At 36.5% G+C, this 13,837-nt stretch overlaps 1 protein-coding gene across 1 annotated transcript in view; it reads left to right on the top strand.

Moving 5' to 3' along the window:
* LOC135076907 (lachesin-like) overlaps positions 1 to 13,837 on the top strand; it is a 67,786-nt gene that overhangs the window by 30,486 nt on the left and 23,463 nt on the right. Inside the window, exons 3-4 of the mRNA XM_063971419.1 lie at positions 3,711 to 3,838; positions 4,437 to 4,622. Of these exons, the coding sequence (XP_063827489.1) occupies positions 3,711 to 3,838; positions 4,437 to 4,622 (314 nt within the window). The remainder of the gene's footprint in view (positions 1 to 3,710; positions 3,839 to 4,436; positions 4,623 to 13,837) is intronic.

A 13,837-nucleotide genomic window follows, 5' to 3' on the forward strand; every position in this document is an offset into this window, starting at 1 on the left:
TGCGTCATTAAGCTTACTAAACCTTCGGTAAATAGGTTCCACCTCGGTGGTTACGCGCAATGCTCGCAGAACGCAGAACCTCAACCGAGCTACCTCAACCAACGAGCCATATCGTGGCCGTATTCACAGGCCAATCCGCAGGGCAGATTCTCAGACAGCCAGTCGGCTGCAAGAGGCATTAATGCGGGCCTGGCATTCTGTGTGCATGCCGAAGTGTTATGGCCTAATTAAGGCGGGTTATTGGGAATCGTCTAAGAAGATAACACGGCGGGACTTGAACGGAACATTGCTGAGATTCGTGCTAGGTAGTGCAGATTTTGGATAACGACTATGCGACTGATAAAATAAAATTAAAGTTCATAGTAGTAATGTCTTTCGATAGTACTTTAGTTTGTATAATTAAGTATGCCAGTCACCAAGAAAAATGCGATATCTTCAAGTATTCGGTTACATGATTAAAGCTTCCAAATTTTGAATTGCTAAAGTAAGTTTAATAACAACCTGATCCTGACGCTTCATACACATAAATAAGGACAAATAGCATTCTGATTTATCTATGTAGTTCAAAACGAATGCAATAGTTAGCAGTAAACATTGATTAATTACAGTTGAAATGTGTGTTTGCCACCGTTTGATTTGATTTGTATGCACCGAACCACTCATTTGAGGTTTAACAAATGTAGCACAAATCAATGATCGTCAACAATTTCGATGTGTGGTCGCAAACGGAAAATTAAACAAACCACATTTAGTGCAATAAAATTGTACTTTCAGATGTTTTGCCTATTTTGTTAAATTATAGGTGCGTAATATACATATGGCAACTAAATGCGAATGCGTACCTACCTTATTAAAAGCAGGTATCTAGTTTGATTTTATTTGTATGTTTTATACACGCTTTGATCGTTTTAGTTAATTAGACACAACTCACAAGGTAATTGACGTGAACATGTTTCGTATAGTGAAATTCAAAACCGACTTCCCTAATAAGGGCATTAATTACGGGTAATCTTAATTAAACCATTGAATATAATGATGAAAGCTGGATAAAAGGGCGATGAGTAATTGTCAGAAATTTCAGGTCAGTGGCGACGTGAAAAATGTGTTAAATCCGAGTTCCAAATTAGGGGAATTGGTCGAAAATATTCGCCGTTCCGAATCCCGTACTGGACCATTAATCGTCGTGATGTCACAGTATGGGACGTTTAGTGTGACCCTTTTTATGCGCCGAACCTTACTCGAGTAAGGCTGGGTGCACACGAGGTAATTTGTACGTATTTTAGAAGGGTCGAGATTTAGTTGACGCGGTTAATGCGTGTTTGTAAATCCTTTCAAATCCTGATTAGTTTAAAGTTTGTAGGTGCGTGTATAGACTATAGATAGGAACAGTGTTTTATACTGGAGAGCTTGTAGATAAGCGCTTTGGTAGTGATTTTTCCTGTAAATCAATATACAGGGTATAGATTACACAGTTTTTTTTAAAATTCCATATTGCAATTTTCAGTCGCGTCACGTCGAACGGTCGTTCACTACTTATCGTTATACAACTTTCTACATTTGCCTAAACAAGATTATAATTGAAGCCATATTTCATCAACTTTAGTTTTGCTACGAGATTTAAAGTAGGTACCTACTGATTAACAAATAGTAGAAATGCTCGTATATTACTCGTAAGATAATATCTATGATGATAGGCATCCAAAGCCAAGCTGTTCATTGGTTAGCTGCGTTCAAATGGCCATGCTAGGTAATCGCTAAGTGACTGGGCAAATGCTTTAGGTATAATCGATTACGTGCTGCACTGCAAAGGAGAATATGCTACTCAGTAGCGCATGTAATATGTGTTAGCAAGGTGATGTTAGATAAAATAAGGAGCAACGGAAAATAAACGTCATGTTTATTATGGGCTTAATAAGTAACAGCTTGACATTTATAATTTAACTAGCTGTGCTAGCGAAAATAAAAAAATGTTGTATTTAAAAATAACATTTCCCGTTTTCGTAACATTTTTTTTTACAGCTCCGCCCCTTTAGCTGTAGGGTGATGTTATGTAGCAAGTAGCAAGCAAAGCCCTTCTCGGTAAATGGATTATTCAACAAAAAAAGATTTTTTCTAACTAGTAGTTCCTGGGATTCTCAAAAAAGGAAAATATTTTAAAAACCTGAGGTGCGACTTCTCGTTAAAGTACTCGAGTTAATAGAGTCTATGAAAGGTGTTTGATCTTTGGCTTGCTTGAATAATCAGTTTATATCTGCATCCCTTTTACGTGGACATTGGGTCAAGGCAGACGCTATCAGTAGCTAATAGAGATTTAGCCTCAAACTCTATGATATACTCGCGTATCAGGAGTCAAATAGTCTTACCACGTGGGTTTTTGCAAAATCTGTTTTAACAATTTCTCATTAATTCTTGAAATGTTAATACCATCATAGTACACATTTTTGCTGCAAAATAGCCCTTATCACAACTACATAAGATGTTACTGTGTTTAATTTGATGTGCCGATCTTTGTACGGTCAGAAAATTCGGCCATTTGCGACACCGTCCGCCGTTCCACAATAAAGAAACAACTTAGATAATTATCACGTTTCCTACTTCCCAATTCCCTCGGTATTTAATTGTTTTTTTCCAAATGATTAAGTTGGATCGGACATCGTATATCCGAGATCGATTGCAGCCCGTAATTGGGATTTAATTGGGAGTTTTGCTACCATATAGGACTTACTATTTTAACGCTGTTTTTCACATAATGTTCCATGTTTTCTGTGTCACTTACCGAGAAGTATTAAGTTTATGTTACTCTTTTACGGCGGCGTTGGTATCTTTGCATTTTATATGACTTTAAATTTCTATTTTCAATAGATGCAAAAGACTTCTACACAACACTGCACTTTTCAAAGATGTTTTTATTGAATCAGATTATTGATTTGTTAATCCAACAAAACAATATAATTCGCTAATAGTACCTATAACGAAAACAAAAATATAACTTCTCTGAAACGCTCCAGTATCTTGTTAATCGAACTGAATTAGCTCAGAGCATCGTTTTATTTATTCATCCCGACTATTCCTTGTCTAATTGTATTTTTTCCGACTGATTAAGTCGGATCGTATCTCGATTTCAGTAATCGCGTGCATTTGCGATTTATTTAATAGAAGTAGAACGCTCGGTCGTCCGCCGTCAGCGGTTCCGCACTTTTGTTTGTGCAATCCTGACCCAATTTAAAGCAATTTGAAATGCCAATTCGACCTGTATTTCTTCTGATTGTATTTGGTTACCATCGGAAATAAAGCTGATTCGGACGCTGGACGTATTTTTTGTCAAGGACCTTTTGTGCTGCAATTCCCGTGGGCGGTTCCGCGTGGAAATATCATGGAATTGTTTTTACCAACAGTGGTCTCAGAGTTCGTGTTTATTACACTAATATTTATACGTAAAGGGGTATTATCTCAAAAAATTGGATTCAAAATAGTAAATTGAAAGCTCTTCTATGACAATCGTTCAATCAAACGAAAAATCAAGCCTTGATATCAAGTTTTATTTATATCACGAGCATGCAGAAAATATCTGATTTCTACTGACTCCTATGTTAATTTTTTGAGAAACTTAACAAAATAATGGCCAATGATAATCACCAAATTATATTCCCGCCCACGATCCCACTGATTTAAACAAAATAAAATTGACTAAACGTTCATTATTTTTCCAGGGCAACTTCAGGGGTCAGGGTACAGCGAACAGGAGCCAGAATTTCTGTCACCATTGGAGAACTTGACAGTGGCCCAAGGCAGGGATATACATTTCACATGCACTGTCAACAATCTAGGAACATACAAGGTAATTGGCAGTGTCTTGTTGGTTACATGAATGTAATTTAAGTAGGTGCCTATTCTAAATATTTCCAATACAAAATTAAATTCAGTTGTTGTTAGAAGAATGTGACACATAGGTACGATGTTTTAAGCGAGAATAAAAAAAAACCTGCGTGATCGAATCAGAAATGAGGAGATCCGCAGGAGAACCAAAGTGACCGACATAGCTCGCAGAATTGTTACAATCAAGTGGCAGTGGTCGAGGCACATAGCTCGTAGAGACGATGGCCATTGGGGCAGAAAAGTTCTCGAGTGGCGACCACGGGTTGGAAGACGTAGCGTGGGCAGGCCTCCTACTAGGTGGACCGACGATCTGGTGAAGGTCGCGGGATGTGCCTGGATGCGGGCAGCGCAGGACCGTTCATTGTGGAAAACCTTGGAGGAGGCCTTTGTCCAGCAGTGGACGTCATTTGGCTGAAACGAACGAACGATTATGTACAGTTGAAACATGGTTTTATTACATTTTTGTTGCTAAATATATAGCAACTATTAGTACTTAAGAGGCCACCGTATTTATCTTGACGTGCCGTCGGCTGTACTATAAAGATCAATCCATTTTACAGGTAGCCTGGATAAAATCGGACACAAAGACAATACTGGCGATTCACACGCACATGGTGACTCTCAACCAGCGGCTGTCTGTGTCGCACAACGGCCACAACACCTGGAAGCTGTACATTAACAGCGTGGAGCCCAAGGACTCCGGCACTTACATGTGCCAGATCAATACCGACCCTATGATGAGTCAGGTAAGTTGCTTTTAGAACAGTTGGCGATGTTGAACCTGCAGCTGTCGGTGTCGCACCACGGTCACAACACCAGGAAACTGTAGGTAGATCAGCAGTGTGGAGCACAAGGACTCTGGCACTACCATGTGCCAGATCAATACCGACCAGGTATGATGATGAGTTATGCTTTTAGAACAGATTGTGGCTCTCAACCGGCGACTGTCGGTTTCATTACTTAACTAATGCTTGCACAAGTATCGTGAAAATTGTGATAGCCAAACATTTAATCGCCTATTCGCCTTTAGAGAGATTTTAAGAATTTTCAATAAGTTGCAGTACCTACCTATACAAGATTCTTGTTGCTCTTATATTTTATAACTCCACTGTGATAGTGTTTTCAAAAAATTAATAGGATTTTCTAGTCACGTATTTGCGCATGCCAGAAAAGATGCGAATGTAATGTCCAATAGGTTTTCAGGGCGTCGCCTCCTGGGATAACATCACAGACGTTTTAAATTTCGTAATCCGTCTGTTATAATAACCGTTAATAATAAAAGTTATTATTAATAATTGTATGCTATATTTATTTCCGACAAATTTTTAATTTTAAAGTGATCATGCAATTCATCCGATACGGATCGATGATTTGTAATCATTTACGTAGAATAATTCTTCAAGAAGTCACTTCCAGGCAGAAAAATATGTGTGTCCTAATAACAAAACAATGTCGCAAATAGTACCAAACCAAGCTCGAACTGGTTTTCAATTCCAGTGGGCATGTATCAAGTTGTTGAATGGACCTGGAGCCATGGAGCGTGGTTATTGGTTTACGTAGCGTCGCTGAATTCGAGTATTTTGCAAACGTCACGCCTAGCCACAGGCTCTTCGGTGGCCGAATGTGGAACGCCATTCTGGAACACTGGTCACTGTTTTCAGAATGGGAAAATTCTTGTTTGGAATAGGAATAGGCGAAAGTCAATAATCTAAAGTTGTTACTAAGTTACGGTTTTTTTCAGTCAAGTTTCTGAAAACATTTTAGATTACTAAGAAGGCTTAAACGTTACATTATTATTTATTTACGTATAGCTTTAGTAGTAAATATTAAAACCTAAGCGTATTATTTTATAATGATGTTGTTAAACAAGCATTAGGTAGAACAAAATAGAAATGTTGTGGCATTAGGTTCATAGAAAAAAGTTAGCTTGTACGATATTGTATCTGACGAGGAGTCTTTTTCATAACCATTAATTCAAGAGACCTACTTCAAACGTCTTGAAGTCACATCACATGTCAATAACACACAATGTTAGCAATAAGCTTTATATTAACGATCCGACTATTGTTGCATAACTCAGTAGACACTATAACGTCTCTGCCCCATTTACATGGCAATTCCATTCAATTAGAGCATTAATTGCTTATCAATAATGAACAGCAATTACAATAGGTTTCCGAGCTCCGCTAATATTAAAATGTATGTGTTACAGTCACGTGGAAAGTTGGCTAATTCATAAAATTCCCAGCAAACGCCATTTTTGCTAACTTAAAGCATTTGTCAATTCTGTTTGAAAAGTTTTTGAGGCATATTTCCTGATGGTTTATGAAGAACACGTTAATAAACACTTTTTTAATGCTACACCTGCCTGTCAAATTTGAGCTTAAAATAATGGACACTTATTATTAGTATGTCCTTATTACTTACATAAATAAACATTTTTTCTATCTTTATCAATTTCTGGAATCCTAATAAGATCGCTCATGTCTATTTAACCGTTGGAATTTCCTAGAAAATTCGGGTTAGTAGTAGTTTCGCACGATTTTCCTTCGCACGAATGTCCAATGTCTCAAAGGGGTCGATTCGCACCCGTTTTTAATACTACTAAAAAGAAAATATTATTGAAAGGGGACGTTTCGCACATTCGTGCGAAGGAAAATCGTGCGAAACTACTACTAACCCGAAAATTCTTGCCTAGGTTCTATTAATAGCTACTAATCGACATTCTACTCGTAATAGAACATTTGGGTTATTTCCGATTGATTCTATGAAATACCTGACAGTCTTGGAACTACGATAAATGTTGTAGATTTTTGACAAAGGTGACAGAGTTTCTTCCGTCGCTTCTTCTCAGCACTAGCCAATATGTTATTTCGAAGTGGTGGTAGGGCAAGCTATACTTGGAGCCTGCTTATGTGTCCTGAAAAGGACCTGTACACAATTAATAATAAAGAATTTGAATATTGAATTTGAAATATCTAGACATTTATGGAGATTGACTTGTCCTTACGTTTTGCCTGTAACATGCAATCAGATTCGCGGCTGCACCGAGCTGCAAAATGGCCGTCACACGTTCAGCGATCCGCTAAATAAATGCAGACTGTGATCAATGAGACATTTCGGTCTGGGGCTTGATTGATTGATTTTGATCACTATCGATTTTAAGTGAACACCTTTCAATATTGGTCAAAGAAATGTTTAATCACGCAGATGGGTTGATGGTGATTTGTCTTTTTGATGGCATTTAAATTTTATTGACAGTTGTTAATCATGGCGTAGATTGAGAGTGTAATATAACTGCACTAGCTAATGTATTTATATGGCGATATAAGATCGCTTAAATTGTGCCGTTTAAATTGTATACTTCTTTCATTACTCGTTTCATTCCGATTTGTAAGCTATAGTTTGCATTAAAGGGCTCTGTTTTGTAAATCAAATCAAAATTTAACACATTGCATGAAATTGTAGTTGATGCGATTTAGCAACTCAGTTGAACACAATAACAACATTAACAGCGCATTATATTAAGCTCCTACGGTTAATTCACACATTTATCTGCTTTAAATATTATCCTAGATTTTATTTAACGTTCTCGTTAATGATCTGTGGGCAGATAAAAATTAATTAACGTGTAGTGTAAATTGTGCCAACATTTTGCGTTAAATATTTCACTGTAAAAATAACTTGTAGATAACTTTAAGGCTGAGTTGCACCACCTAACTTTGACGGTAACTACAACGATAACCGGTGCTTTTTGTATGGAGTTTGACAGATTTTTGACGTTTGTCAAAATTAAAGTAAGGTGGTGCAACTCAGCCTAAGGGTGTAAGTTGTTATACCTTTAAAGTTAACTACAAGTTATTTTTACATCCCAATATGCATTGATTTCAACATATTATTGTTCAATTACTGCACATAATTAAATCATCCATAAATTAAAGCAAGCTATATTAAGTCGAATACGTATATTATATCCCTCCGCCTTCCCTCTCTAAGTCAAGTTTAATCGATAAGAATTTGTAAGCTGACAAATTGCTAAAGTTACTTTGCGAAGTTAAGTGTAGATTAAAACCTGTAAAGTCATCAACCCATGAGTTACGGGACAATCTCATTAACAGTGTCCCATCGAAGCAAGCAATGGAAATAAAAAGTTGTAAGTCCACTCGAGCATTATTTACGAGGGCCATCCGAATTTATGACTCAATTGCTCTTAATAGTTGGTCGAATTTAACAGTAGAGCTGAGACGGAATGGAAACGAAGTGAAACTGCCGCTAGCTGAATATTTTGCTCATTGGTTTTTCTAGGAAATAAAATGCTGCGGCTTTTACTTATGCTGTACTCAATGAATGGTTTAATCTTTATGTGCTATTTGTTCATGTTGTAAAATGCATTTTGAACCAAGTTTCTTACCTTTTATTTAGATTTTTAATCCAAATATTGTTTGTTTCTTCTAAGTTTTGTTTTATTACAGATAATAATCATAGGCTCATTTGTTATTGAAATAGACTCACCAACAATACTTAGATCTTTACACAAACATCAAAACTCAAGCATATATTCAAACCTCTGATTGGTTAAATTACAATATGCGACCTAAAACGATTTTGAGTGACTACTTAAGTGTCGTTTCATAAACTGGTGGGTATCGAAGGCATGACCTCTGGAATGAATAGCTGTGTTCCCACAGGCTATCGCGGCTTCTTGCCAATAAAGGCAATAGAACGGAATATTTTAGGCATAAAAATGACAAATAAGGTCACTTTCAGACAGTCCATAAAGTATTGCCAACCGTTTAGTATTCCACGACTAACGTAAAAAATATGAAAGTCGTATCTTTTTTTGTATAGTACTGTTTAAACCAAGTGTACGCTCGTGACTTGGTTCATTTTGATTTCAAAGGTTTAGGTATTTTTTATTAAAGTATGTTCATCGTGACACGTTTTCAACCGACTTCAAAAAAGGAGGAGGTTCTCAATTCGACCCGTATGTTTTTTTTCTATGTTTGTTACGCGATAACTCCGCCAATTATGAACCGATTTGAACAAATCTTTTTTCGGCGTATAGGTAATACCTCAAGGGTGGTCCCATTTAAATTTAATAATAGGAAAAACAACCCCCAAGGGTGGAAAATTGGGGATGAACTTTTTTATACGCAATATTTTTAATATTTGTTTTTTTTGTGTTCACGCATTTGAAGTCGATTTTTTTTTAAAGTTATAGCCATATTTTGTTCTTGTATAAAATCAAAAATCAAAATCAAAATTATCTTTATTTGTTTAGACTAATTAAATTAGTACTTGGAAATCGTCAAATGCTCTTAAGGAGCCTATACATTATACATGTCTCATTCTTTTTTTGCCCTACCAGCGCTTCAAGACAAACATTTGGCAAGTGCTGAGAAGAAGCGCCGCAACAAACTCAGTCACCACTGTCAGCCGGTTTAAAAATATATAAAAGTAGGAAGTTACAATACATTCAGAAGCAAGTTACTTACCACGCGCATATAAAAATGGTAATACATATCTACCATAACTACTGTAAAGTTTCATTAAAATCAAATTAGCACATTAGTGTGATAGAGTTCACAATATTTTGTCCATCTCTATAGGATAGGATATTAAACTAACACTGGGACGAGTAGCGTCTCGAGATCGGATAATCCCGTGAAAAAATACGTATAGAGCAAAATTTTAAAATTTGAGTAACTAGGTAAGTTACGTTTTACCAAGGTCAACCAAGAGAAAGAAATACCAACTCAACCACAATATATGTTCTCGAAAAGTAAACATCTGAATAATAACCGAATAACCATATCTACGGGACCTTTCTTTGTGAAGACAATAATAATTGCGTGGGTCTTGTCGGGTTGCGAGAATCTGTGCGTAAATGGCGTGCTTATGTGAGTGTGAGCGTAACAATACAACGTCATTAACAATATCTCTTCAGGAGAATACGGAAAATAATAACGCGACTGTCAGCTCAAACCTCATTTCTATGCCATGGCTTGTAGAATGTCAGCGCACACTTCAAAAACTATGGTAATAGGTTTAGGGTGTAGAAAAGTTACTGTAATATAAAAGGCCGAGTTGCACCAACTTAATTTAACCGTAACTATAACAATAACTGGTGCTTTTTGTATGGAGGCCTGTTAAAATTAATGTAAGATGGTGCAACTCAGCCTTATAGAGTCAGGTCAATATAATAAGAGTTTAGTTTTTTTCTTTAGGTGAAATCTACTCTTTACGTCCTGGTGACGAGTTGGGTAGTTGTTTGACGCCAATACTCGTAAGTAATAATTCCCAGACTTACGAGTAGTTACCTAAATCCTAATATAAAAAACATATTGTATGGCCTTGAAAACTGAGTTGGTTTACAATTCACTCTACGTAAAAGTCAATTTTTAGTAACTTTGAAATCAATAAACAACGTCATAATAGTCACCATTGCCAAACAAAATATAGATTTCAATTTGTTACCAGTCTCTACAGACCTCACAAAGCAAAAGTCCATATTAATTACACTATTATTAATAACGTTCTTGTAACGTAGGTACTACTTACTGTGCGCATGGTTGAATATGTTAAATTAAAGTATAATTATGTAGATATCGTCAAATACGTGTTTTCACGGAAAATTGGTAAAATTATGCTCTAACTTGAAAATAAGGCTAAGTGGCACATGACTATTGTATACATACTCTACATTGTAGTGTTTCTCTAGGGACCTTAGTAGGCAGCGTTTGCTGAATATTTAGATGAATAAAATATTCCTCCTCCCTTCATCTTAACCGCAATATTTTGTACCCATTCTGGCCCACGTAAAAGAAAATGTTCAGTACATTTTGAATTATAACTTCAGCATGAAAATGCTCTGAAAAATCTAGAAGTGACCGACTCATCAACGATAAAATATTTTACTGGATGTGCCAAGACGATGACAAAAATGATTCGCTTTTGTTTTAAAAGCCTAATGATATTGGATTCCGGATAGTGATCGTGTATATTCAGATTCAATGGTGTAGTTTTCCCAACCTATCCATTCCGCTCAGTGTGATACACTATCGTACTACCCGGCTTTTCGTGTAAACAAATGGTGACAATACGCATGTATGTTTACGAGTGTTTCCTTATTAAACTTTAATATAGACTTTGTTAAATAAGTTCAATGTAGATTATTTTTATGTTAAGACCTTACATAGACATTTTTATAAGTACGAGTACTTATTTTGAGAGTCAAAGATTGCTAAGATTTGGAAATTATACCTAAATGATCTTATAAGATTTATTCCAGAGTAATGTGCGTTGCCTAGGATATGTAAGGGAAAGATGTACAGCTGGCTATTACTATCAGTCTTATTCCGTGAAGTTCCTATCAATCAGATACACATTCATAAGTACTACGAGTAGGTAAGATATCAGTCAAATGTAAGCTAGATACGTTTTCAGCAAATGTCTTTAAATGGTCGGGGTGCTTCCCATTTGCGAACGCAGGCTCTGGTAATCACTTTACCAAAGCACTGTTCGAATTTAATTTCTTGGCTCTTGAATCCTCGTAAAACTGTGGAATAACAAAAATAACATTTATTTTAGCGTTGTATCATTTAGTGGTCGCATAACCTCAAAATTCCTATTATAATTTAGGAAATTTAGCTTGAGTCTGCGTTTAACATTCCCGTAAATACTGAGCAGTGACACTTATTAAGTTATTTACCTTTGTGGAGGGCAGGTCGACGGCGGAATTTCGTCGACTGCTCCGCGGAATGCACACGCTTGCCAAAGCGAGGGGCGGGAGGAATGTCACCGCGACATCTTCATGCGGCACAGACAACTTTCCAAATACTGCCGTGACAACTGTTTACATTTTCAGCTCGCACCTGTGCTTTGGTGGCATTGTTTCCACGAATTTCTGTAAGAGTTGGATTCTTGGCAGGGGACCACGCAATATTCATGAGATTATGTTAACGGGTTTCCGCAAAATTGGGAGTGAAAGTAACATTCTTTTGGCTGCCAGTTCTGTTTGCGTTAATGCCATGCTTATAATTCATTTTCAAATTCAAATACGCAAATGTTTGCTAAGTTATCTCTAAGAAAATTCCTTTAGAAATCACTGTTTACATCTTACACAATCATTCTTAAAAGTGATTTGTTTTCAAGTTATTAGTATTCGTTGCCATACATATTTCTATCGCGTCTCGGTTTCTAAATCATCTTGACATAACATTTGGCGTACTTTAATCCTCGTTCATTTTTGCAAACATCTTTGAAGAGCACAAAGATTGTTCAGTTCGGCAGTCCTGAGGGTATTTGCTTAGGTTCTGAATCACAAGAGGCGACGGTGTCGCAAACGCCTGCTTTTATTTGCCAGTTGGGTGAAACGCTTTCTAAGTGTTAAGTCAAATTTGTGCTTGAATAGACTAACGTTTCAACAGAAATCATTTAGCTGTGAAGACGGCTAAGGACGAAATATTTCTGGATACAAAGATCGATTTATCAAACGATATGAATAGAGTCTACATAATTATATCGAGTCATACATGATGTGTATATGTGAATAGATATTATTGAGTTTGAAGATTCAATATTTCAGATGAAAAGCTTTTGGATTCGGAAGGACCCATCCATTTATGTTTTAAAAAGTGAAATCACCTTAAACTCTTAAGAAGTAAACACCAATTTTAAATACATAATTTTTCTTCATAAGGCTTTTAACTTTCTTTATGCGTTTTTTCTACTGAATACATTTTCAACGGATAAAATTTTCATTACGGGAAAATCATTAACGAAAAGGCTTATCACCCGTTCACCGAGTCATTTTGTTTAATTTAAGCAAAAGCAAATACCGTCGGTCATCATTCACGTAGGTCGGTCGGCCGTCGGGCAATCAAATAAATATTGACCTACTAATTGTTTTTGCGGCATCGACGGCGGCCTGTTGACAGAGGCAGTGATGGACGAGCGTATTTTTTGCCCCCAACCCTTTTTATCGTTTCAAGTTCACATTTAGATACGTTCGCATTTTTGGGGTTAAATACATTTGGAGATAAAAAAGCTCCGGAATGAACAGTCAAAGCTGAATTTTCGTACGTCTGAGTTATTTATAAACCAAAATAAATTTCGTCTAGAAATAAACTGGCGACATCTAAATTGAGACACAATGAATCCAATTTATTGTGTAGCTAATTCCATTACGCTGTTCTTTGACGTATTCACCAAATAATCTAACATTAGCTAGAATATGTTTCAAATAATTGCAAAGTATTCACACGAAAGGTTAGGTATTCTGAAAAGATTCCATGTAATACGTAGTAAACAGCCTTGGGAGTTTTCATACCACAAATATATCTACAGCGGATCCCCAGTTATGTCCGTATAATATATGGGCACGTTTAAATAAGCCTTTAGCCCGCTGTTAGCGCCGAAGGGTATTTTCAATATGGGTAATTTCGCTTGGAACAAATACTTTAGCAGCTTTATTGCATACTCCAGGATTAACTCGATATGAGCGTTGAAAAACGAGTCAGCCGTCCGCTCGAGTTACATACAAAAAACTCGTGGTATTTTATCTTAATTACTTGGAAATCTTTGTGAGAGTAAATCCCTACCCTTATGTTGTCCATCGTCGCGTAACTTTATGAGAGGATTACTTTTATGGCGGGATTAAAGTCCCGTTTGTGAAATGTTTACAGCTGAGAACTGCGGCCATCTTGCGATAGATCGCGTCGCGAGTTATTATCGCAGATGATATCGCTTGTTTTAGAGGTGCCAGTAATTTTATTCATTTGAAAGATTTTACGGGTTTCTTTTGTGAACTTTTCTTTGTGTGTTTATTTTATCTATAGCTGAATAAGTTAGCTTAGTTTTTGTCGTGTGATTTTATTGAGACCAACTAGAAATTAAACTCTATACTATAAAACCCGATTTACATTATTACCCTAATTTTAGTACAAGTCTCTCTAACTTC

The sequence above is a fragment of the Ostrinia nubilalis genome, chromosome 12 (assembly GCF_963855985.1).
Source record: "Ostrinia nubilalis chromosome 12, ilOstNubi1.1, whole genome shotgun sequence".
NCBI lineage: Eukaryota > Metazoa > Arthropoda > Insecta > Lepidoptera > Crambidae > Ostrinia > Ostrinia nubilalis.